Here is a 26,112-nt window from a genome sequence, read left to right as displayed (position 1 = left end):
CACTCCGACACCCTGACTTTGTTGTCTTTAAAACACTTTGTAACTAATTTGGAGGTTTGTTTGGGGTCATTGTCCATTCGGAAGACCAGTTTACATCCAAGGTTCAACGTTGTGGCTGATGTCTTCAGATGTTGCCTAAGCGTGTACTGTTTACGTTCCATCTGTTTTGTGAAGTGCATCAGTCCCTTCTGCAGCAAAACAGCTCCACAACATGATGCTGTCGCCTCCACACTTCACAGTTGGGATGTTGTTCTGAGGCTTCAAAGCTTCCTCCTTTTTCCTCAAATATAAAGTTTATCATTACAGTTCAGTTTTTGTTTGGTCAGACCTCAGGACATGTCCCCAAAGATTAAGATTTTTGTCCCCATGTTGCAAACTGTAGTCTGACTTTTTTATGATGGTTTTCAAGTATGGCTTTTTCCTCCAAGAGTGACCTTTCAGCTCGTGGTACAGGACTCACTCAGTGACACTGTTTTTCTAGTGTCAGTCAGCATCTTCACAAGGTCTTTTCCTGATGTCCTGGGTTTGTTTTGCACATTTCACACAAAAAAATTCGTCTTTTGGACTCAGAATCTGTCTCCTACACGAGCAGTATGACAGTTGTACGTTCCCATGTTTTTATACTTGTGTATTATTGTCTGAACTGATGAACGTGGGACCTTCAGTTATCTGGAAATTGCACCAATCAAATTGAGTAAGAGGACACAATAGTTAAAACATGTTGCTCACAGTGTGAAGCTTCAATAATTTTGTCACTTTTATCAACAAAGTGCTGCAGAAACACCAACATCTGTTTTTCTTTATTTCTGACAGACGATCATATCTGAGATGGAGCTGGATAAATTCATTCAGAAGGTGCTGCAGATATTTCCTACACTGGACTCAAAGGTCAGTGAAAGCATCTCTCAGCACACAGAGGTAAACATGGACACATGTGATGCTGTCATCCTCACAATGATCACAGACCTGTGCACTTATATTCCTGCAGTTTTGTCCAGCAGCAGCTTCTGTATCATTAACCAAACACAACTTTGAAATCCTACCACTGCAAGATTGTTGACATTATCCCACAACACTTAATGTTGTTAACATCATGCTACATCAGCTTCCTTATATTTACATCATACAGCTTTAATGTGACTCTGGTTGTTTCATTATTGTGTAAAAAAAGCTCCAGGTTGTGAAACACGCAGCAGAGAACCTGAAGACTGAGCTGGAGTTCAGAAGTCGTGAGGTTTGTGTTTCCATAAACATTATGAATTTGTTGACTGAATTTGTAGAATCAAAGTGCACACCAGTATTTTTCTACAATATGTGTAGAAAAAAATTCTAGGCTATATTTATTTAAGAACATTAAAAAGTCTCTCTGCATATTATTAGTGAGTTATTATTAGCATATGACAAAGATTCTATGATATGCATATTATCACAGAATCTTTGGATCTTTGAGTTTAAACGTGTTGGGACAGTTTACAACCAGAAAACTGTTTCTGATAGAATGAAGAGTAGACTGATATATGAAATATTCCTTTATTGGGGGAGAAAATCAGACCGTGTCATAACTGCTTTAAGTCATACAGAATAGATATCAGAGCCTTACACACAGTCGTAAATTCCCACAGTGTGCACTATGTGCTTCGAATATTGTGTGTAGGTTTTGTTTCATACAGATCACCACAAAACATGTTGCTCACAGTGTGAAGCTTCAATAATTTTGTCACTTTTATAAACTAAGCACTGCAGAAACATCAACATCTGTCTTTCTTTCTGACAGATGATCAAATCTGAGAGGGAGAAGGATGAAATCATTCAGAAGCTGATGGAAACATTTCCTACACTGGAAACAAAGGTCAGTGAAAGCATCGCTCAGTAAGTAAAAATAACACGATTCTAGTTCATCTAAACCTAAATCTATGTTAACTGGAAGTAGAGTTTAGTCAACAGTCCACAACTGATTCTCTTCATAGCTGGATCACCCAGATTAAACTACTTGGTGTTACTATAAATCACCACCTCATGGTCTCAGCATAGAGACTCTGTCATTAAGAAAATGAGACAGGCCATAGCTGTGGTTAGGAAATGCTCCGTCTAAATAAGATGTTATTAATGCACGATCGAATAGATAATAAACGTTTTTAGCTTCCAGTACAAACTAAATTACACTTTGGCTTCTTTTTATTTATAAAGAAAGCAACACTGTTAAACACAACACATGTTTTCTCTGCTCAGCTGCAGTATTGTATGAAATACACAATCATGCTACACGGTGTGTAACAAACTGCAATTTAGAAATTCCTTGATCCAAAAGCAATTTTTTTTTTAAAAAAATCGTTATATTGAGAGCATATTTTAAGAGGAATAAACTGCCTTAGAGAACTAGCTACTATTCCTAATTTAAAAAAAATAAAAATCTATTTACACAGTTTTTGATTATTGTAAATATTGTAAGAGGGTTTTTGATTTTTATGCATTGTGCATGAAGACCAGCAATCACTGTTGTGGAAGCTAATGGGGTTCCTTATATATAAGTAATAAATAAATAAAAAACACTTAATGTTGTTAACATCATGCTACATTTCAGCTGCAGTGGAAGAAGAACACTGATATCATCGAACAGCTCGTGCAGGTGAAACAAAAAGCAGAAGACCTGAAGAAACAGCTGCAGCTCCAAACTCATGAGGTTTGTCTTTCCATTTCTCTATAACTGAATAGAATAAAAGTGCACATCAGTACTTACTCACCAGCAGACTTTACAGTATAAACGAAAAATAAACAAATCTAAATCTAAGGGTCTAAATATATCATCCATACATGATATTGAGGCAGTCTACAACCAAACCTCAGTCAGTGTCATGGTAAATTTTCTGTAGGAGGCAGAGTTGTGGACTCTCAGGCAAAACTGTGCTGGAAATAGTTTTATTGCTAAATTCTCAGAAAACCGGTGACGTGAACATGAACTGGGAACTAACTCTTTGAAATACTACTACTGAAACTTTCTAAACAGACAAGACACACAGCTAGACCGAGCTGACAACACCAAATAGATGAGACACATACATCATATACACAAGAGGACATCAGGGCAGAGAGGAGACACTCTGGGGAACACAGCTGGACATGATGCACACAGGACAGGAGACTGAAATAAAATGGGAAACATGAGAAACACACACTGAGACACACTGAGTGCAAATGAGACGGAGAGACATGACTGGGGACCAGAAAGGCAAATAAGCATGGAGACAAGACTGAGACACAAATAACAAACAGAACTAGACACGAGAGGACGGGGAACACAGAGGGAGGGCTTATTCTAACCTAAACACCTTATAGCATAATATAAATGAAACCAACATAAAATATTCAAACATTATAAAGTCCAGAGACCTGGAACCACTGTGTCACTGACTCAGGACCATGACAGTCAAAGCAGAAACTTCACTTCTGGTGTTTGTGATCATGCAGAGGATCAGCTGTGTTTCAGCTTCTCATTAAACTAAAGCTGCTGCTTCACTTTACATACATGATTTGTTGGCTTTGTGTGATGGTGCTGCTGTCATAGGCTGATGGAGAGGAGCAGACTCACTGCTGTGTAAAAGGATCGTTCCTGATCTGATTGTCATTCACATGTTAGAAGCAACAAGTTTCAGTTTTCCAGTTTAGATTTCAATCTGAAAAGTCTCCTGTTGATCTCAGTAGAGAACATTTCTTCCTTCTGCTCTTTCTTCATGTAACATTTCACCTGCAGTCGGAGGAGAAAACTGAAACCATCCGTCAGCTCCAGCAGTTGGAACAAGCAGCAAAGATCCTGAAGATTCAGCTGGAGTCCAAAAATCAGCAGGTTTGTCTTTTCATTATATATATTATGAATTTGCTGACTCAGCTCTGATGAATTATTATGAATAAAATAATAGTCCAAATCAGTATTTACACACTAACAGACTATTTAGATAAATAAATAAATGAATAAATAAATACAACTAAATTTAAAGGTGTAAAATATATTTTAAATACGAATTTAGAAGCTACACATGCTGCTGTTGATCTCAGTAAATAAACAGTCACCTTCCTCCCTGTACAGGGATTTTTAGATGTTTATGAAAGAGGATGAAACAATCAACTCTTCAGTAAAGTAGAAAATGTTTTTCCCATCAAATCAGAGTGTTTTCTAACTTTTCTAACTGATTACAGTTCATGAGCTGAAGCACCAACCCTCAGCAGTTTTGGTTGAGTTTAGTTTTTATGAGTTTGTGACTTTACATAATTTAGATTCTTTACATTTTATCATTTATCTATTTCTATAGCACATTTCATTACAACAGTAATGTTGATCAAAGTGCTTTACAAAAATACAAAATAACTAGTAAAATAACTTGTAATATTAGTACCAAACATCAAATACCAAAAAACTCTCATACTCTATTAAAAGCCAGTGAATACAAATGTATTTTAAGATAAGATTTAAAAGATTGACAGTAGGAGTCTGTCTGATGTGTAGGCGTCGATTATTCCACAGTTTAGGAGCTACGACCCCAAACGCTCAATCACCTCTGTGAACCAGCTTTGACCTTTGTATGGCTAAAAGCAAAAGATCATTTGATCTTAGAGACCTAGAAGGTGGTCAGATAAATACCTGAGAGCCTGTCCCTTCAGGGCTTTGTAAGTTAACAATCAAATTTTAAAATGAATTCTGAAGTGAAGGCAAGCACCGGGGAAATATGGGAAGTCGTTTAGTTCGTGTTAGAAGACGAGCTGCAGCATCTGGACCAACTGCAGCTGGTCTCCAGCTAGGATGTAATAAAAGCATGGATCATCCTTTCAAAGTTTTTAAAAGATAAAAATGATTTCACCTCAGTTTAAAAAAAAGTTAACTTTGTAAGTTAACAATAAAATGTTCAAATAAATTCTGAAGTGAACAGTGTGCCAGTGAAGAGAGGCAAGCACCGAGGAAATGTGTAGTTCGTGTCAGAAGATGAGCTGCGGCATTTTGGACCAACTGCAGTCTTACAAAGCAGCTCTGGTCAACTCCAACATATAAGGAGTTACAATAGTAAAGCTGGGATGTAATAAAAGCATGGATCGCCTGTTCAAAGTTTGTAAAAGATAAAAATTATTTCAGAGACAGATATAAGGTTGGAAAAAGACCGCTGGGCTAATCTGTTTTTTCAAATGCAAACTTTCTGTCAATTATAACCCCCACATTTTTGGCATGCAATTTAATAAAAGGTTCAATACTGTGCAGGTTAACAAGAGAGGTGCTGGGATTGCAACTTGGTCCAAAAGTTATCACTTTGGTTTTGTTCTTATTAAAGTTAGAAGACATCCAGGCTTTAACTTCACCAAGACACTGAAGTAAGGGTTCAGGTAGGGCAGAACAGTTTCTGTTCAGTTGAGGACAGATCTGAGTGTCATTGGCATATGAATGGAAACATGTTATATTTTCCAAAAAATTTGACCTGAAATCAGCATAAAAATAGATAATAAAATTGGCCACCACAAGTAAGGGGAGCTGAGGAAGAGATAAAATCTCCAAAGCTCACACAGAAAGTCCTGTCAGACAGGTAAGACCTGAACCACTCTGATGGAATGACCTTGATGCTGCAATGCTCCAATCATGAGATGGAGATGCTGTGGTCAACAGTATCAAAGGCAGCAGTCAGATCCAAAAGCAAAATCAGAGCTGAGTCTCCTGAGTCAGTGGCTAATAAAAGATCATTAATAAGAACTTTTAAAATTGTAGTTTCAGTGCTGTGAAGAGGATTTAAACCAGACTGAAACCTCTCAAGAACATAGTGTCCATTTACAAAAGATTGCTGCTGAACAAATACAATCTTTCCCAAAATTTTTGATAGAAAAGGAAGCTTTGAAATAGGCCTGAAATTTGGGAGAAACGAGGACTCGAGATTAGGTTTTTTAAATACAGGCTGTACAACAGCATGTTTAAAACAGGCTGGCACAACAACTGTTAAAAATCCTTAAAAAAAAGAAAAAAAGAAAAGACATTAAAATTAAGATATTCAGTCTGAAGGTAAAGGTTCCATAAAACAGATGGACTCACCTGCCAGGCTTCGGTCAAAAAGATTAGATGCAGTTCCTGATTAGTGAAGAAGTCCTTAAGAATGAAAGTTTTATTTGTTAGCGATCGAGCACTAACAAGACTTATCCTTCAATTCAATTCAATTTTATTTATATAGCGCCAAATCACAACAAAAGTCGTCTCAAGGCGCTTTTCAAAGCTTCTTCAAGCTGCTGCCGTCGGGGAGGAGACTGCGGAGTCTCCAGGCCACACTGTAATCCCTAACAGTTGTTCTAGCTCATAACTAATAAGCTCATAACACTCAAATGTCGTTTTGTAGTTGAGCAAACTATAAAGTATTGAGCTCTGTTGGCTTTTATGCAGCTTTAATTGAACAGGGCTCAATATTTTTTAGCTAAATTTTTTGGAACGCTCAAAAAGTTTAAGAAGCATATATTAGTGACGTTCTGGTGGGTGGAGTCTTGTCGCTCCCTCAGGAAAGCTTAGTCAGCCATCTTGAATTTACCTTGATACGGGGAAGTTTTGGCCAGCCCGTGTGGATTAAGAGTCCCCAACTTCAACCCACCACGACCACCACCTTATTTTTTTTCATCAACTGCCCTAAATTTGGTAAGTCTAACGTGTTTTTGTTTTGTTTAAATTTAATTTCGATAAACATTCTTTTTTATTTTTTACTGGAAATATATTCGTACTTTGTGCACAGTGAATGTTTGTTATAAATGAATTCGAATCCAAGTAATTGTAATTTTAGAAGTTTTCTAATGTGACAAATACGTAATGTTATTTCAAATTAGAATGATGTAACGTTTTGGCGGTTTTCCGTGGGGGACAACATTTCCCATAATGCATTGTATTCTTGCCCGGGAAGTTGACGGTGGCAGTTCTAGCTCCATGCATTTGAACTTTCTACTAAAACTTTCCACTGGTTGTCGTATTCGCCGGTAATGTACGTGCGTATTGTGAGTATACTTATTTCAATAAGTGTCCGTGTTACACAGTCAGTAGTTTACGCTGTTGAGCTGTGTGTGTGTGCTAGCATGAAGCGAACAATAATAAACAACATGAGTGTGTTATCATGATGGTAATTAGACACGTTTGTATTTTTTCGTAGTCTCAAATGTGTGGTTGTGAGATAATCTCGAAATCCTTTTAACAGTTTAGAGGGGTATTCCACTAAGCGAGCTCTACAAGTCAAGGCTTGCGGAAAAATGCATCGCCTGATTCAGCCTAACATTATACACTGGTCGAACTCGGTGCTACGAACGAAGTTCAGCTAAATTGTTCGCGCTAATTCGACAAGGCTCAACCAGCCAGACTGAGGCGCCTCCTTGACACCTTTAAGCCAGACCCTATCGATCTTTGCTAGATAAATTGAAATGAAATGAAAATAAAGAGCCGCGTTCTGCTCCCAGGCTAAGAAAGAATCATTGATGCAGACTGTGCGGATCACAAATACTCCCTAACCTGTAAGGCTGGGGTGTCCAAACTTTTTTCACTGAGGGCTACTTACTAGAAATTAGGTAAATAACCTTAACTTTAGTGTATTAAAGTGTATTAAAGATCACAAAATCACTTAAAAGTGGTCGAATATGTTATATTGTTGAATATAATTAAAGACAAAACTGCTTTCATCACAGCTTTCCATAAATGGATCTTTATTGATTCATTCAGAAAAAGCTTTGGTAGCTTATTTTCAGAACAGCAGCCTCAGATTTCTTCTTAGACAGAAGATTTACAGCACAGAGAAAAAACAATAAAAGGGAAAATAGGACGGGTAAATTTCAAGTTTGTTATTTAAGTTATTAAGCTTAGCAACACACCTATCAACATTAGTTTGAAACGGTTAACATTAACAGACTGAACTGGACTTAATAACAGGAGTGCATATAATCTTAGTAAATTATTGTAGTGAGTATCAGCTGCGCTGGGTATGTAAATCGGGCCATCCAGCTGCGGTGCTGATTCGACGTCACTCGTGCCAAAAATCCGGACAAATGTCACTTGATCAAGGAGCAGATCTGCATCAGATGAGATCAGCTGACTACTTGTGTGTGTGTGCTGTGCAAAAAATGTTTTTGAACATTAATAAGTCGTCTTTGTGCACATATTGTTTACAGATATCAGACTGCAAAGAGCGCTACAGAGAGTCAACATTTCACCAGTTGTCAGTGGGTGAGTTTTATAATTTGTGTCCCAATTTAAATAAAAAATAAATACAAAGAAACTAGAGAATTTTGCCTTGAATTATTCAAAATTTTTAGATTTTTTTTGGGTTACCCTTCTAGATTGACAGGTTTAGCCCGTTACACAAAAAGTTTGGACACCCCTGATCTATAACAATGACAATCAGAACATGGCTATCCAACACTTTGTTTTTACTCTGCATTTGTGTAAATACTATTCTAATAGATATTGTGTGTTCATCTAGGAACAGCATGATGTAAATACAAGACGGGCCCTCGTCCTTCGTGCACTTCCTGTGTACCTGCGTGAAGATGCCTCCACGTTATTCAGGACTTGTGATGTAAGTGTACTGGCCTCAGCATCAACCATATGACATCGCTCAGAACTCAAGGAGAACCAGGGTGTATATCAGGAAGGATGTTCAACACAGTCCTCATCTGACTTGTTTTCTCCCATATATCAACTATTGTTGAATAAGATTGCAAGAAGATTGTTACGCATAAACCAGAAAACATGAAAATAGTTGAAAGATTATTATACAAAAAAAATCTGCAGATAAAAACTATCTCCCTTTTTAAAATTCAAGTGTTCTATTTTTTTGGAGGTGCCATGTTGTGGTCAGAGAAATGTTTGGTAAATAACAAAAACAAATATCTTGGCATATATTTATTATTGAAAACATTTATTTACACATATGTTTTGAAACCAAACCCAAATTAAGATTATTGTAATGCATCATGATGTATCGCAATATCAAATTAAATCGTTGACATTATAATCCTAAAAGAAACGTGCGACTTATGAAGATTCACACCTCTAATCAATAGCATGATTTGTGTCCTTGTGGGGCTGAACTCATTCTTGTATTATTTTTGTTTTGCAGTCAGCAGATGGTCCAGACCTCACTGACACTCCTGTGGCTCTGCTGACAGTTGTCACGGATGACACTACTGATTCGGCCCTCTTCAGTCCCGAAAGCATCTGCATTGTCGTTGAGGATGAAATACTTGTGAATGGTCCCACAAATCTGGTTGAGTCATTTCTCCTGCTCTTTGGGTACATCTATGCATTAGACCTACAATACCCAAAGAAACTTGAGCTTACATTCACATTTATCCAGAAGGTTGTGATGTGCCTTGAGGACAACAAACCACTGAAAGGGCGTCTACTGATGCTGAAGAATGATTTGTTCAATGAGTGAATCACTCAGAATGGACTACTTGTTAAGCTGAGTATTGAGGAAGCTTTTTTGTTTGTTTTTTTCCTAATCATTTGCCTCTTCTACCTCACATTTAAGATGAATGACTGTTCAGTTCACTATTCATGTTTAATGTTCTGTTGCCTAATACGTAAATGCACTGCCTTGATGTTTGTTCCCTATAAGTACAGCAGTGGAAACCAGTACTGTTTTTTTTATGTATTTTTAAAAAAGAAAGTGAGCTGCAGCTGTCAAGGTACAGTAAGTGTTAAATGCATCAATGTTCTAATAGCTGCAATTGCTGTTAATACTGAAAATGTTATTGAATTTTAGAATTGAGATGGAGACCCTTGGAGTCTTTTTCTCTTGTTTTATTTATGAAGCACTTTTTTATGAGTGAGCTCTGTTGTTTGTGCCTTTTTAAAAGCACATTGTGTTTAATAAAAAGTTGTTAAATTGTTAGTGTTGTTACTTTCATGTTTTCTAACACTTTTAGCTGATTATAATTTACTGGGTAAACAGTTTAGAATTATTTGTAAGTGTATTTCCCACAGTATTTTAAAAAATATTGAAGATTTTAAGTGTTATTTCCCATATTATAAGTTAGAAAATATGAAAAAGTTTGAGTTTATTTCCCACATCGTATGAGTTGCAATATGTAAAATATTTTGAGTGTATTTCCCACCTTAATTAAGTTGAAAAAATTGAACATTTTGAGTTTATTACTCCCTAATTATAAGTTGAGGAATATCAACATTTATGAGTTAACATTGAGGTAATTTAAGGCAACTGCAACTATAATTTTTATTTTAGTTAAACTTAAAACTTTTAAAAACATCACTAAAAAATTGTTGTGTAATCTGTTACACAACAATTTTTGAGTTCTGTGAACTTATTAGGTTTTACAGTGCAGGGCCAGCAGGCTGAAGGACAGCTTCATCCATCAGGCTGTCAGGAAGCTTAACTCCCTCCCGATTCTGCCCCCTCTCCCCTCTCTCCTCCACGGTCTCACTGAACTCTGTCACACACACACAAACACACACACTCTCTGACTCACTCACTGGCCTGCACCAGTTACCAGTCACTTTGTGGAGCATTGGACTGCCATTACCTCATAAGACTTTGTTGTTACACTTTCTCTTACCGTACACTACTAAATCTCCATTTGCACTATTTGCCTATTTGCACTACTCTGCCTGGTTTACACTCAATGTCACTTACCCATTATATTGTATATTGTATAGCTTTCTTGTTATATGTAAAATTGTATTTATTTAAATTTTTACTTTTTAATTATTTTACTTGCATTTTTTAAATCACTTTTATATTTAAATATATTTAAATGTTCATTTGCTATTTATCTAGGGATTGAAGAGTAACGCAATTTCTATTCTCCGTATGTCCTGTACATGTGGAAGAATCGACAAATAAAGTTGACTTTGACTTTGACTTTGACTTTATATTGTACAGTAGATACAGAGAAAAACCCAACAATCATATGATCCCTATGAGCAAGCACTTTGGCAACAGTGGGAAGGAAAAACTCCCTTTTAACAGGAAGAAACCTCCGGCAGAGGCTGTACACACTGACGCAATCTTGGTTTCTCTTAGACAAAGTAGAGAAATTTTATTCTATACAGTGTGTATCATTAAAAAAATAGAAAACCACCAATCAGACTGAGTACGGTTCACAGTGTGAAGCTTCAATAATTTTGTTGCTTTTATAAACAAAGTGCTGCAGAAACATACATACATATGTCTGTCTTTTTTTGTGACAGATGATCAAATCTGAGAGGGAGAAGGATGAAATCATTCAGAAGCTGATGGCAATATTTCCTACACTGGACTCAAAGGTCAGTGAAAGCATCTCTCAGCACACAGAGGTAAACATGGACATATGTGATGCTGTCATCCTCCCAATGATCACAGACCTGTGCACTTATATTCCTGCAGTTTTGTTCAGCAGCAACTTCTGTATCATTAACCAAACACAACTTTGAAATCCTACCACTGCAAGATTGTTGACGTCATCCCACAACACTTAATGTTGTTAACATCATGCTACATCAGCTCTCTTATATTTACATCATACAGCTTTAATGTGACTCTGGTTGTGTTATCATGATTGTGTTTTAAACATGAACATTTCTTCCTTCTGCTCTTTCTTCATGTAACATTTCACCTGCAGTGGAAGGAGAATACTGAAATCATCAATCAGCTCCAGGAGGTGAAAGAAACAGCAGAGAAACTGAAGCAGCTGGAGAAAAAAAATCTGGAGGTTTGTGTTTCCATTATAAACATTTTGAATTTACTGAGCCAACTCTCTGTATGAATAGAGTAATTGCACACATCAATATTTACTCACCATCAGACTGTACATTATAAATGAATCAATAAATCAAAATCTTAGCATCTAAATTATTTAAAAAAATCCCAGATATAATTAATTTAGCTTAAAAAATAAAAATTAAGCTTTTTAATTTAGCTTTTACTTAACGTTTATTTATTTTATGCTTATTTATCCTGTTATTCTATTTATATTATTAATTTAGGTTTTACTAATATTTATTGATTTTATTCTTATTCATTTTTTATCTTCTTACTCTTCTTATATTTATATTGTATCCCATTCTTAATTATTTTATCTTTTTATAAAAGATGTATGTATCCATGATCGTTTATGTTAATGAGAGTGTGGGGAGTGAGTTGGAGGGCGAGGTGGGGTGGGCTGCCTTTAACCATGTAAAGCACTTTGTGCTACATCTTGTATGAAAAGTGCTTTATAAATAAAGATTGACTGATTGATACATGTAAGAATGTAAGAAAAAACAGTGTGCATTCATATTCCCAAAAGGTTGATTCTGTTCATCTGGACGTAGCGTTTTCAGTGGGAGAAACGTTTGTCACTCATCCAAGTAACTTCTTCGTCAGCTTCAGCTGACTGCAGGTTTCCCCAACCTTATGAACAGTAGATTTATATAATCAATTAAAAAAATCAGCAGAACTGATGTGTTGTGGGAATTATATAATTTTTATATCATGTTTATTCTTCGATATCCTTTTTATTTAAGCATTTATTCAATTTATTAAACACACGTGTGGGAAGATACGCAGCACTACATTGTCAACACAGATCTCCGCTCAAAGCATACTTTTAAAATAGTTTTATTATGTCAGGGTTCACGCCCCTTTTCGCGTCAATAAAGAATATAACAGGCATAAGTTATAATTAATGACAGTTAAACACGTTTCCGTGTTCAACAACATTTTACCCTATATGGCTGTCTCACCCTCCAGATGCTTCCTGTCGACTTATTCATGGCATGCTTATCTTTAACACCTTCTGCATCAATAGTTGCTAAGCAAGCATAAAGCAAAATATGTTTCACCTTTGTGCATATTATTAGTAAGGAAAAAGTAAAAGCTGGTTTTAGTTTTAGAAACTAAATTGAACAAAAGATATTTATTTACAAATATTAATTTATATTATCCAGCTTATATTTACATAATACAGATTTTATTTCTAGCTTTATTTAAATCCTATTGTGTTATTAATATTGTGTCTTAAAGGTGAACATTTCTTCCGTCTGCTCTTTCTTCATATAACATTTCAGGGTAAGATAGATAGTGAAATCATCAATCAGCTCCAGCAGGACAAAGAAACAGCAAAGAAGCTGGAGCAGCTTCAGGTTTGTCTTTCTGTTATAAACATTCTGAATTTACTGACCCAACTCTATTTATGAATAGAGTAATTGCACACATCAATATTTACTCACTGTCAGACTCTTTAATATAAATGAATAAATTTATATTAAATTTAAATCTACGTGTCTCAGTTAAATAAAAAAAAAATCCAGGACACATATATGTAAGTATATAGGAAAAAATTGTCCATGCGTATTCCCAGAAAGTTGATTCTGTTCATCTGGACGCAGCATTTTACACAATTCATTAAATCAGCAGCACTAATGAACATTGGGCTGTGCGTGCAAAGTATTAGTAAGTAAAAAGTAAAACCTGGTTTTAGTTTCAGAGACACTACATTGAAACTAAGATATTTCCTTACCATCTTCAGTTATTTACAAATATTTATTTATATTTTCCAACTTATATTTTCATAATACAGCTTTTATTTACAGATTTTATTTAACTCTGGTTGTGTTATCATGATTGTGTCTTAAACATGAACATTTCTTCCTTCTGCGCTTTCCTCATGTAATATTTCAGCTCCAGGGTAAGACAGACAGTGAAATCATCAAACAGCTCCAGCAGGACGAAGAAACGGCTAAGAAGCTGAAGCAGCTTCAGGTTTGTCTTTCTGTTATAAAGATTCTGAATTTACTGACTTTACTGAACTGAATAATTACATACATCAATATTTACTCACCGTCAGACTCTTCAATATAAATGAATAAATTAATATTAAATTTAAATCATCTGGACGCAGCGTTTTACATAATTCATTAAATCAGCAGCACTGATGAACACTATTTACATAATACAGCTTTTATTTGACTCTGGTTGTGTTATCATTATTGTCTTAAACATGATTGTTTCTTTCTTCTGCTCTTTCCTCATGTAACATTTCAGCTCCAGGCTGAGACAGAGAGTAAAATCATCGATCAGCTCCAGGAGGTGAAAGACACAGCAGAGAATCTGAAGAAGCAGATGGAGTCCCAAAATTGGGAGGTTTGTGTTTCCTTTATACTCAATGAGAATTTGCTGACTCGGCTCTCTTTGGTAATACAGAATAGAACAGAATAGCCATATTATTGTCATTCAGAACATATACAGTTAGTGTCAGTATTTACATCAAACTGTACAATATTAATAAACATTACCCCTCCACACACTGATTTATTATTATTATTATTATTAAACTGAAATTTAGAGAGTCCAGTTAGAGAAAACTTCTTGATGCGAAGATCCAGATGATCATAATGTCTCATTATTTTTGTTAACACTTAAGCACATCAACACTTAATTGAGCTTCATTTGCAAATATACTTCAAGACACCTCGGATAGTCTTTGATGAGTGTCTGGATCTTAGATGAAGCCATGTTTGATCCTTCTTCCATACAAAAAAGCAGAAAAGCATCAACAGCCTGCTTCAAATTATCCCACAAATTTTCAATGACATCCAATTCAGGGGAATGTGGTGTTATTCTTCCACAGCACAGTTTCAATCTGTCTCATCTAAATGAGCTTTTATACAACCAGCGATTCTGTTTGTGGTGTGAGTGCAGAAAGGCCTTCTTTTCATTACCCTCCCATACATATGTACAAATACAACACCAAGATGCTCTGCAGGGTTTTGGAGGTGATTCATTCTGACAGTCCGCTGCATGTGCAGCTCCTGTAATGTTCTTGGCCTGACCTGAGTTCAACCACAGCTTTGCCTGTGCTCTTCTATTTCCTGATTACTGTCCTTACAGTTGAAACTGAGTTTAAACCTCTGAGAGATGTTTTTGCAGCCTTCCCCTGAACCACAGTACTGACAATCTTTGTTTTCAGATCTTTTGAGAATTACTTTGAGAATCCAGTTCTGTCAGTGTTCAGTGTCAAAGAGAAGCACAACTTGAAAGTTTCCACCTTAAATACATTTTCTTATGATTGGACCTGCTTGCCTATGAAGTTCAAGGCTTAACAAGCTAATCCAACTGATTTAGTGTTGCAAGTAATCAGTATTCAGTCAGTAAAATTACGATACCCAAATTGTTGCACAGCCAGCTTTTACAACTAACTCCATTCTGTACGATGCTGATATGATTTGTTTGATGTGACCAACCTGCTAATTTTTGACTTTTTATTGAGAAACAAGAAACACAAGTTCAAAAATACCCCATAACACAGTAGTGTTAGCCCCAATACTTTTAGTTATTGATTGATGAATTGATTTATGTAAATTGGATTAGTGTAAGGAAATTGATAGATGGGAGGTTTTTAATTAAATAACTTTTTATTAAAATTCAAATACATGAATTGTTTTAGTCATATTTTTCTATAAGCAGGCCTGAAAAATGACAGAAAGCACTCACAAAATGTCAACGCATGAGACTTTTTTCATGTCTTTTAATGTGCAGTCGGAGAAAAATGATTCTATAATTAGCATCAGCTTCATCAGGACAAAGAGAAGACGAGATGCTGAGAGGAAAATGTAGGATTTGAGGGATGAGGTTCATCTTTCCTTTATCAGCTTCCTGAATGTGTTTATTCAACTTTGTTTACTACTGTTATGTAAAGAAAATTTTAGATTTTAATCTTTTTTGGATTATTATTTTTGTAAATAAGGAATTTGTATTTACCGAAGCAGATGATTTTACATTCCAGCATAAACCAACCAACAAACCCATAAATATCCATCCATCAAAAACTAACTAACTAACTAACTAACTAAATAAATAAATAAATAAATAAGAGAAAAAAGAGCATGTGTTAATAAAAATCAAGGAGCTCATTAAATGTCAGTTAAACACTTAAAAATAACATGTTTTCTAAAACCTTTGACTGGTGATCTACATAAGAATGACAGCTGTTTTACTACATTAAGAAATAAACTAATCTAAATAAATTAGGATATTGCAAAAGTAATTAGAAGAATATTTCCATTAAAAATATACTGATGTTTTCATTTCTCTCTGCTATTTGGAAAAGATGCTTCAGGCTGAGAAGACGAGGAATGATGAAAGTGACAGAAAACTCAAAGAGGTAAATCTTTTCACCCAAAGCAGTTCACTGCTGTCATCTCTCTTTTATCTCTTTGTATTCAATCCAAATTTGGAATTTCTTCACAAACATTAATTTTCCAGCACAAAAACATATTTCTGTTCATAGCTGTGATCTTTTTCTTCATCTCTCTTCTGTCCTTTAGTTGGTAAAGCAGCTCGAGAAGGAGAAGACAAAAACTGAGAAAAATCTCAATGAGGTAAATCTTTGTCACCCAAATCAATCACCTGCTATTATCTCTGTTTTCTACGTGTTCAGGTTACAATCACACATGAGAACAAACCTCAGACACCAAATAACTGTTAGTGAAGCTCAAGTTTGTTCTCACTGCTTTCAAACTTGAAACTTAAAAACATCATCAAACACTTTATATTTACATAACACGTTTTACTTTACATTTAAACAGATTTTTTTTTTCTTTAGTGAAGTTTGTGAATGTATTGTTATATCATGTCTTATAAAAGAGCACGTCTCCAGTCACGTGTCCTCTCAACTGATGTCAAAGGAAAAGTATTAAAACTCAGGGATTTTATCTCTCTGTTATAATCCTCCTGAATTTTCTTCTGAACATAAAAAACATAAAATCCAAATGCAAAAGTGTTTCAAACACAAATACAAAAAACTATTAACTTGGATATTTACCACACAAACCAGTCAAAGAAACGTTTTAATTCCAGTTCATTATTTTATCTCTAAGCACTCTCTGTGTTTCTGTCTAAGGTGACGACTGCACATTAGATTTGTACTGGATCCATTTAAACAATAAAGGTCACTGTCCACTGTCCGATAAAAGAGAAATTGCTCACACAAGTGAATTTAATTAGACTGAACAAATATTCTCGCTGTGTGACTTGTGTTCTAATAGCTGCAGTGTAAAAGAGACTCAGCAGTATTTATATGTTTTTGCATCACACAATTAATGGATGCACACTGACCATTCAGTGGTTTTAGTAAGGTACGATTACCAGGTAAAAAGAGAGACACATTTGTGACACAGAAAACTCTGACTTTAATGTAAACATGAAATATTAAACCATGGAGCCATCTTCTCAAAAACTGCAGACAGTGTTAAAGCAGATTTAACTCTGTCTGTAAGGCTGGATTTAAGGAATAAGTGTTCTCTGTTATAGTTTGTTAGAATCTGTGTAGATCCATCTGGATGAGTACAATACGTGACATCACTGGTTTGGTTGGTTTGTGCTAATAGACTGACATTAGTGGTTGTTAGCAAAATATAGCTGCAACAATGCGTTTCATGCTGAAAAGAAAAACAAGCATATACTTCCCAGTTTCACTGTCTGTCTCTGAAGCAGTCAGTGGTTCTTCACTGATGAAAAACGAAACTCCACCTGTTAGCTTTAAGGTCTGCAGAACACTTTATGGAGTGTGGAGAAGAAGCTGTTAGGTGCACTGGTGGTTCACCTGACTAACAGCTAAAGTCTGACACTGTAACCTGTTTGATTTAGATTTTTCTTGGTGGGCTCAGGTTTACAGACTGAGAGGTGCTATGAGGTGGCAGAGCAGATGTTCACAAGCTGTGAGCAGCAATATTTTAGGCAATATTCAGGTCATAAGAAACTAAAACATATTACAACTCCACTGTAATAAAACAGAGAAATTATAAACAGACAAGACTTTAAACTGTTGTTGGGAGGAGTTACATTCAAATGATTCTCTGGAGTTTTTGTTTATTTACATTAAGCCAGTTGTATTTAAATAAATTGGAGCTGTAACTGGAGCTTTAGTGAAGTGTGGAAAATATAGTGCAAATCTGGAAGTTCGTCACAAAAATTATTTTTTCCTCCAAAAAATATCTTTCACTTCCTTTTCATAGCTGTGATCTTTGTTTTTATCTCTCTTCTGTCTTCCAGTTGGTAAAGCAGCTCGAGGAGGAGAAAACTAAGGTAAATCTTTGTCAAATGAAACACCTGCTATCATCTCTCTTTTCTACATATTTTATGTAACAGGTTCCTACATGTGCATCATGGGTACATTTCTTACTGAAGCATGATTGGGAATACTTACATTCATCATCTTACACTCACCTTAGACGTTCTTTGGTTTGTTTGCTAAAGATTAATTTTCTTTCCAACATCCATTAATTTCTTTTCTTTAGCCATAGCATCTTAGCCATCTACTTAGATTTTTAAACCATTGTTTATCCCGGATAAGCAGAAGAAGGATGGTTGGACATTATTTTAAGAATTCTGGTCGGGTTTGTTTCTTATCTCCATACTTATTGTTGTTACTTCCTCATACTCTGGGGGGGATCTAACAATTTGTTATTTTAAAAACTGACTTGGAGTTCATACAGACTTGGTTCTTTTTGCTTTCAGAATAAACATCTGAGCAGCCTGTGTTAATTTATTTCTTTTATTTTCTCATCATTCTAAAAGCAGGAATCTGATGAAGTACTATGATAAACCTTTAATCTTAGAATCACTGAACTTTATATGTTGCTCTATAGAAACCAAACTAATATTACAGGGCAGCTGAGGGTGTTGGGACAAACACTTTAAATCTGTCTTCCAAGTTTAGAGACTGTAGTTTTTACTGATGTGATGAATTGTATTTACAAACAAAGAACACTAACTGGTCTCTGCCAACAGGAATCCCTTGGATCTCGGTTCATGTCCAAATTTTGGAAATGATCCGATCAAAACTAATCCAGAAGTTGCTCAACATGTAACTGAGGAGATCATGAGATCAAAGTGCTTCATCATGGAGAAACTTGATGTCTGTTATGTCAGTGATTCGTGTTTAAATAGTCAGTGGTTCAACTTGAAAAACTTTATTCAGTCAAAACTCGGTTAAGTGAAGTAAGCAAAAGCTCTTATCATCCATCTAAAATTCCCAAATACTAAAGTTTTTCAGTCCTTGTTCAGTTATACAGAAAAACTAATAAACCTTATCAACTAAAAATATGCTGAAAATGCACTGCTGATTTATTAACTTAATTTTGTTTTTTGAAAGATTTTAAACTTGTTTTAAGTTAGTAAACCAACCGATCAATAAAAATTTGATCAGGTAACAACTCCTGAGCCAAAGCACTATTCTGGGAACATTTTTGTGTCTATGTGTTTAATAGGGTTAATATTTTGTTCATTTTTCTGTGTCAGACAAATAGAATTGTAATGTTGCTGTACCTGTGTTATTGTGTTTCAAAACCATGTTTATATACGTCTGAGTTCAAATGTAAAATATATATATGTATATATATGTATATATATATATATATATATATATATATATATATATATATATATATATATATATAGTAGGGGTGCAACGATATTCGTATCGATATTGAACCGTTCGATACAGTGCTTTCGGTTCGGTACGCATATGTATCGAACAATACAATTTTTTTCAATTTTTTTTTTTTTTTTTTGTGTGTCCCGTTTGGATCTATAGCCATCAGAATTGTTGTCTTGAGGCCAAGAAAGATGCCAAGAGGATCTATTTTAAGTGGATCATCATATTGGTCCATTTGATTGACCTTTATTATAATTATGAATTTATTTTATTTTCAGTTGCAAACGGGACAGACATGACTGTGGGATAGGACAGGGGGAAAGAATGAAAGAAAGAGGGGGAGAGAAAGAAAGAAAACCAAAGGGGAGAAAAAAAAAGAACAATACAAAATTTGTAATTTATTTTATCAACTTTCCTTCTGACGATGCTGTCTGTGTTGAGCGCTCAGTGAATCTGCATTTGACTACTCCGCCTAGGCTCGAGAGTGCAGCCTAGGCGGAGTAGTCGAACGCAGATTCACTGAGCACTCAACACAGACAGCATGGTCAGAAGGAAGAGCGCAGGGCAAGCTAGCGAGACAGAAGTGGACCTCCCCACCCTCATTCAGATCTGGCGTTTGGAATTATTTTGGTTTTCATGTGACGTATGACCCTGAAGGTAAGCGAGTCATGGACTAAAGTAAAACAGTATGTTGGATGTGCCATGCAATGCTCAATTACATGGGTGGGAGCTAGTGTGTTAGCGCAGTTAGCTCGTTAACGTGTTGGCCGTCTAGCCCCTCTGTATAGGGTAGCTCGTTAACGGAGATTTGCCGTGTTGTGGCGTTAAGGTTATTTCAACGAGATTAACCTGAAAGCACTAGTGGGAACACAACGAATATGACTGCACATTTACACCGACATCATCCTAGTGCAAAGACAAAAACAACAAGCATGCATGCTACAAACTTTAGCCGAGTCATTTAGACAGCTGTTAGCACAGGATTCTCCTTATGGAGACCTGATATGTTTAATATGCTGCTGAGAATATAGCCCAGAAGAAGCGTATAGTATAGCTTTTATTTTGGAAAGAGACATTTCTCTGTAATAAACTCTCTTTTCCAAAGATGAGTGATTCCTCAATCAGATACAGGGCTCGCAATATCGCTAGCCCGATGTCCCGGGGCTATCTCTGCCCTGCCTGTCGGGCTATTGTAGGAAGGAAAAATATATGTCAATGCTTTTGCATTCTTTCAGAAATGTAGCTGGGTAATTATGTCATTGGGTGAGCCACTGTCAATATGTGACATATTGAAATCGTGTTTGAATTTGCGCTTGTTTTTTTGCTTTCACTTTGCAATCGCGCGAACTGTGTATAGAGAGCGACAGCACTGATCTGTGAGTGATGATAATTTGTGCACCAATTCCTCTGACATCGTCTTATTAATTGTTAGCTTACTATGCAAACATGACAAGTGAAATCTCCCGCAGCTTAAACATGTGAGAGGTTGATCGCGCAGAGAATCGCTGAGCTTATGTGAGTGCGGCAGGATATATATTTCACTACGATGACCTGGATGACTGAGAACCTTCACAGACAGATATATATTTTAGTTCTGCTGAGCCAAATAAGACAGGTCAGGGTGAAGAAGTGACAGCCAAAGAAAAGCTTACCACAAAACGGAGAAGTTATGACAAATCAGACTATAAGGCAAAAAGAAAGTGCAGCTTTATGGTTTCATGGACAAAAGAATTTCTGTGGCTGCAATATGACGAGCTAAAAAACAACACGCACAAGGGTTAGGGTTAAATTTAAAAACTGTACTTTTGTGTTAAAATATATATTTATAATTTTAATAAATGACAAATTAAAAAGGCATGAACATTTTTTTTTTGTATCGAAAAAATATCGAACCGTGACACCAAAGTATCGAACCAAACCGAACCGTGAATTTTGTGTATCGTTGCACCCCTAGTATATAGATATAGATATATATCTATATCTATCTATCTATCTATCTATCTATCTATCTATCTATCTATATATGTATCTATCTATATATATATATCTATATATGTATCTATATATATATATATATCTATATATGTATCTATATATATATCTATATCTATATATGTATATATATATATATCTATATCTATATATGTATATATATATCTATATATCTATATATGTATCTATATATCTATATATCTATAGATAGATAGATAGATAGTAGGGGTGCAACGATATTCGTATCGATATTGAACCGTTCGATACAGTGCTTTCGGTTCGGTACGCATATGTATCGAACAATACAACATTTGTAATTTATTTTATCAACTTTCCTTCTGACGATGCTGTCTGTGTTGAGCGCTCAGTGAATCTGCGTTCGACTACTCCGCCTAGGCTGCACTGTCGAGCGCAGATCCACTGAGTGCTCAACACAGACAGCATAGTCAGAAGGAAGAGCGCAGGGCAAGCTAGCGAGACAGAAGTTAAGCTCTCCAGATCTGGCGTTTGGAATTATTTTGGTTTTCATGTGACGTATGACCCTGAAGGTAAGCGAGTCATGGACTAAAGTAAAACAGTATGTTGGATGTGCCGTGCAATGCTCAATTACATGGGTGGGAGCTAGTGTGTTAGCGCAGTTAGCTCGTTAACGTGTTGGCCGTCTAGCCCCATGCACGGGGCGATCGGCGGTAGCTCGTTAACGGAGATTTGCCGTGTTGTGGCGTCAAGGTCATTTCAACGAGATTAACCTGAAATCACTAGTGGGAACACAACGAATATGACTGCACATTTACGCCGACATCATCCTAGTGCAAAGACAAAAACAACAAGCATGCTACTAACTTTAGCCGAGTCATTTAGACAGCTGTTAGCACATGATTCTCCTTATGCTGCTGAGAATATAGCCCAGAAGAAGCGGATAGTATAGCTTTTATTTTGGAAAGAGACATTTCTCTGTAATAAACTCTCTTTTCCAAAGATGAGTGATTCCTCAATCAGATACAGGGCTTGCAATATCGCTAGCCCGACGTCCTGGGGCTAGCGATTTTTTTCAGTCGGGCTACCAAAATCTATCTCTTCCCTGCCCGTCGGGCTATTGTAGGAAGAAAAATATATGTCAATGCTTTTGCATTCTTTCAGAAATGTAGCTGGGTAATTATGTCAGTGGCATCGCTGAGCCACTGTCAATATGTGACATATTGAAATCGCGTTTGAATTTGCGCTTGTTTTTTTGCTTTCACTTTGCAATCGCGCGAACTGTGTATAGAGAGCGACAGCACTGATCTGTGAGTGATGAAAATTTGTGCACCAATTCCTCTGACATCGTCTTATTAATCGTTAGCTCACTATGCAAACATGACAAGTGAAATCTCCCGCAGCAAGCTTAAACATGTGAGAGGTTGATCGCGCAGAGAATCGCTGAGCTTATGTGAGTGCGTGTGTAAAAGCAGGAGGATATATATTTCATTTCTTCTGAGCCAAATAAGACAGGTCAGGGTGAAGAAGTGACAGCCAAAGAAAAGCTTACCACAAAATGGAGAAGTTATGACAAATCAGACTATAAGGCAAAAAGAAAGTGCAGCTTCATGGTTTCATGGACAAAAGAATTTCTGTGGCTGCAATATGACGAGCTAAATAACCAGGGCTGCACATAAGTGGTCCGCAGGTGCGCATTCGCTGTCAAAATAAAAAACGCGCACAAGGGTTAGGGTTAAATTTAAAAACTGTACTTTTGAGTTAAAATATATATTTATAATTTTAATAAATGACAAATTAAAAAGGCATGAACATTTTTTTTGTATCGAAAAAATATCGAACCGTGACACCAAAGTATCGAACCGAACCGAACCGTGAATTTTGTGTATCGTTGCACCCCTAATAGATAGATAGATAGATAGATATCTATCTATAGATCCCTCCTGAGGGAAAACAATAGAGGCAGCCGTTACACACGTATCCCAGCAGGCATACACTCACACTTTCTGACTGTGCTTGAAGACTGACGTGAAGTCAACTGCAATAATCCCGCACTGGTGGAAGCTCCATCGCTCTTCTAAATAGCTCCCCAGACGAGCCCAGATGAGGAGCAGGTGTGTGGCAAGGACTTAAGGTGTGGCCAGTCCTCAAGCTAGACCACGCCCCTCAGGCCTGAAGGTGCCTGTAACATGGCCACAGAAAACAGCAACACACACACAACTGCCTACATACGGATGTGGACAGAGATAAGAGGCAGTGCAGACAACACATCAAATGATAATAATAATGACAATAATAATAATAACAACAGTCATAGTCCCCACTGCCCACAGACCCCGAGTCCCCAGAACCGGGTCCGTGACAATATATATACATACGTGTATTATTCACATCTTAAACCACAAGCTGAGACTGAAATGATCACACTGAAGTATTTTAACTCTACTGTGAATAAACGTTTTCTCGTGCGGTTTATCTCTAAGAAGCTAAAATTACTCGAGTGTCTGCAGCATCTAAAATCACTACACGCTGAGTAAACTGAGATACTGAGAGGTCTTTAAACATGCTCAGCAGGCCTGTGGTTTTAAACTCTTCTGTGCATGACAAGTTTAACAGCAACCAACAAAGTCAACAGAATACTGCAGGAAAAAAAGTATATAGTAAAAAAAAACTGAAGTCGAAGTATTTTTTACAATATTTGCAATCACCCGTCATAGTGTAGCTCTTATAATTGTCCAGTTTACTGCACTGTTTTATTATCTAAATGTTAAAACTTCCAGAACATTCTCCATCAGTCATCTTTATATACAGATACCATTTATGTCTTTGTAACACTGAGTTTTCCAAAGTGAAGTAATCCCACTAACAACAGCAGCAGAATCACCATCACAATGGTGAAAATAGTCCTCAACATTAGGAACACCTGGAGGGCAGAACAAGAAGATGAGCAGGTCTCTCTGTGAAGTGCTGCAATGATAAAAATACATCTGCTGTAAAACAAATAAGGTTCACCTTTAAATGACAGAATGGGAAAACTGATTGTCTCCACTTAATTATATTTAGCTACACTCTAAAATTATCATTTATTCTAGCTCTTAATTTCTGATTTAAAATGACTGAATTTGTACCTGTGACAGTCAACAAGCTCTCTGGTGATTCTCCAGCATCAAACATCTTACACTTGTAGAGTCCTTCATCAGACCTGGAAACTTTGTGGATGCTCATCTCTCCTGTGTAGCTGTTCCCGATGAGGAAGCCATCTTTATAGAAATCAGCTGTGAGGTTTGAAGTCTTTGTCTTGTTCCTGCAGCGCAGAGTCACATTGTTTCCCTCCTCGATGGGGACAGCAGGACTCTCTAGGACGACAGAACCAGCTGAAAAACAAGACTTTTTATCTGATACAGAAATATGTAACATTTCAAACCAAGCAAGCAAAACACTGAAATAATAAGTGGAACAATTTTTTAGTTAACAGCTGCCATGGTAACGAAATGTTGGACTCATTGTTAGTCACTCATTTTAATGTTAATTTTTATTAATAGTACATAAGACTGAACAAATACTGTGGCTTGACTCATCAATATTGTGGCAACATTTGAATGGAATCATTATGATTCATTAAAATAATTAAGTTAAATGCTGTTTACAATAAATAATACTAATAATAGTTCCAAATACTATAGTTATAGATAACAATAGAACATTTTTATGTTAGAAAATGTTTCTGAATGACATAAATCCATCAGGTCATAAATGACGTCATCTTTTCATAATAAAATATTTTGGTCACTCGAGTGTTAAACATACGAGTTATGGTGATGTTGACACTGATGCTTTTCTCTCCTGCTCCAGTCTCACACCAGTATTCACCGCTGTCTGTTGCATAGGCTCGATGAATCGCACACAGTAGTGTTGGTGAGCTCTCATCACACACTGAAATGAAGGCCTCAGTATTTCTGATCCCTTTTAACTGAGAAGCTCCATCAAGACCCTCACAGTGAAAGAAGACAGACTCCAGTTCAAAGAACTGCAGTCTTTTTGGGACGATGCGAAACACAGCATCTTAACCAGAAAGAGATCAAATGAAGTTACTGTATAGAGTAAAGGAACAATCAATCATTTTTGTAGTAAACAAAGGTTTGTTGACAAAATCGTTTGATTTAACCCTTTAAGACCTACCATAGAACCAAGTCCGCCAGAGCTTATATTATATTTTTACATGCTGTGGAGCCATTTTTGGGAGCATTTCAAGTTGCTATACATCAATACAACCATTATAGCCCAGATTTTAATAATATGTATTCATTAAGTGCATAGTAATTACATAAATTGCAAAAAAGTGCAATAAACTACAAAAAAATTGAAAATCGTTTTTGATTTTTTAACATATATTTGTAGTTAGAGAAATTTAAGAGGCTTATCCCTCAAAACTGTAAATACAAAAAAGTTGCACAAAATAGTTTCCCACCACAGGAAATTTATTTTGAGTGTCTTCATAGTTTTATTTTTGAAATGCACCAATTTTTATACACTGCAGGAAAAACGAAAAATAAATATTATACTGCAAATTTGCAAAAAAGCAGCATATGCATCAAAATAAACTATTTCCAGCAGTGCAATATGAGTCCTAAGCATCCCAGAAACGACACAGAAAGTCATAAAGTCAAAGATAACTTTTAAAAAGAGCAGTATAGGCCCTGAGGCCCTGATCGCAAAAAAGACTACATTTCCGTGAAAATGACG

General features: G+C 36.1%; 2 protein-coding genes and 1 long non-coding RNA gene across 8 annotated transcripts; all 3 read left to right on the top strand.

The window, feature by feature from the left end:
• Positions 1-817: 817 nt before the first annotated feature.
• LOC308400239 (uncharacterized protein) lies at positions 818-15,581 on the top strand (the record flags this gene model as incomplete). Its single annotated transcript, XM_080887808.1, has 11 exons — positions 818-918; positions 1,172-1,234; positions 1,775-1,849; positions 2,588-2,680; positions 3,749-3,841; positions 11,198-11,272; positions 11,608-11,697; positions 13,034-13,108; positions 13,647-13,727; positions 14,016-14,108; positions 15,504-15,581. The coding sequence occupies exons 1-11, from the start codon at positions 829-831 to the stop codon at positions 15,579-15,581; spliced, it is 906 nt and encodes a 301-aa protein (XP_080743934.1). The 5' UTR covers positions 818-828.
• On the top strand, positions 6,405-9,881 carry LOC308386466 (uncharacterized protein). Of its 6 annotated transcripts, none has more exons than XR_013969803.1 (4): positions 6,405-6,646; positions 8,155-8,205; positions 8,466-8,561; positions 9,105-9,881. XR_013969803.1 is itself a non-coding variant. In XM_080866026.1 (4 exons), exons 1-4 carry the CDS (start codon positions 6,982-6,984, stop codon positions 9,420-9,422), a joined length of 480 nt encoding a protein of 159 aa, XP_080722152.1. In that variant the 5' UTR covers positions 6,661-6,981; the 3' UTR covers positions 9,423-9,881. The 6 variants fall into 6 exon arrangements, 1 of the variants encoding a protein (XP_080722152.1); XR_013969804.1 differs by having other exon boundaries at positions 6,432-6,646; positions 8,155-8,209; XR_013969805.1 differs by lacking the exon at positions 6,405-6,646 and adding an exon at positions 6,660-6,983.
• A 491-nt stretch (positions 15,582-16,072) lies between the features above and the next one.
• Positions 16,073-19,343, top strand: LOC308386655. The gene is made up of 4 exons (XR_013969833.1): positions 16,073-16,128; positions 16,292-16,345; positions 18,018-18,050; positions 18,756-19,343. It is a non-coding gene; the product is annotated as an uncharacterized lncRNA (long non-coding RNA).
• The last annotated feature ends 6,769 nt before the right edge of the window (positions 19,344-26,112 follow it).

The sequence above is a fragment of the Rhamphochromis sp. 'chilingali' genome, assembly GCF_963969265.1.
Source record: "Rhamphochromis sp. 'chilingali' genome assembly, chromosome: 1".
Classification (NCBI taxonomy): domain Eukaryota; kingdom Metazoa; phylum Chordata; class Actinopteri; order Cichliformes; family Cichlidae; genus Rhamphochromis; species Rhamphochromis sp. 'chilingali'.
The sequence above is the reverse complement of the archived record's forward strand: the minus strand, read 5'-3'. Positions and strand labels throughout refer to the sequence as shown.

Excerpts from the sequence above, each read along its gene's own strand:
- LOC308386466 (XM_080866026.1), top strand. Across the intron at positions 8,206-8,465 it reads CAACATTTCACCAGTTGTCA|GAACAGCATGATGTAAATAC; the intron begins GTGGGTGAGTTT and ends GTGTTCATCTAG. Across the intron at positions 8,562-9,104 it reads CGTTATTCAGGACTTGTGAT|TCAGCAGATGGTCCAGACCT; the intron begins GTAAGTGTACTG and ends TTTGTTTTGCAG.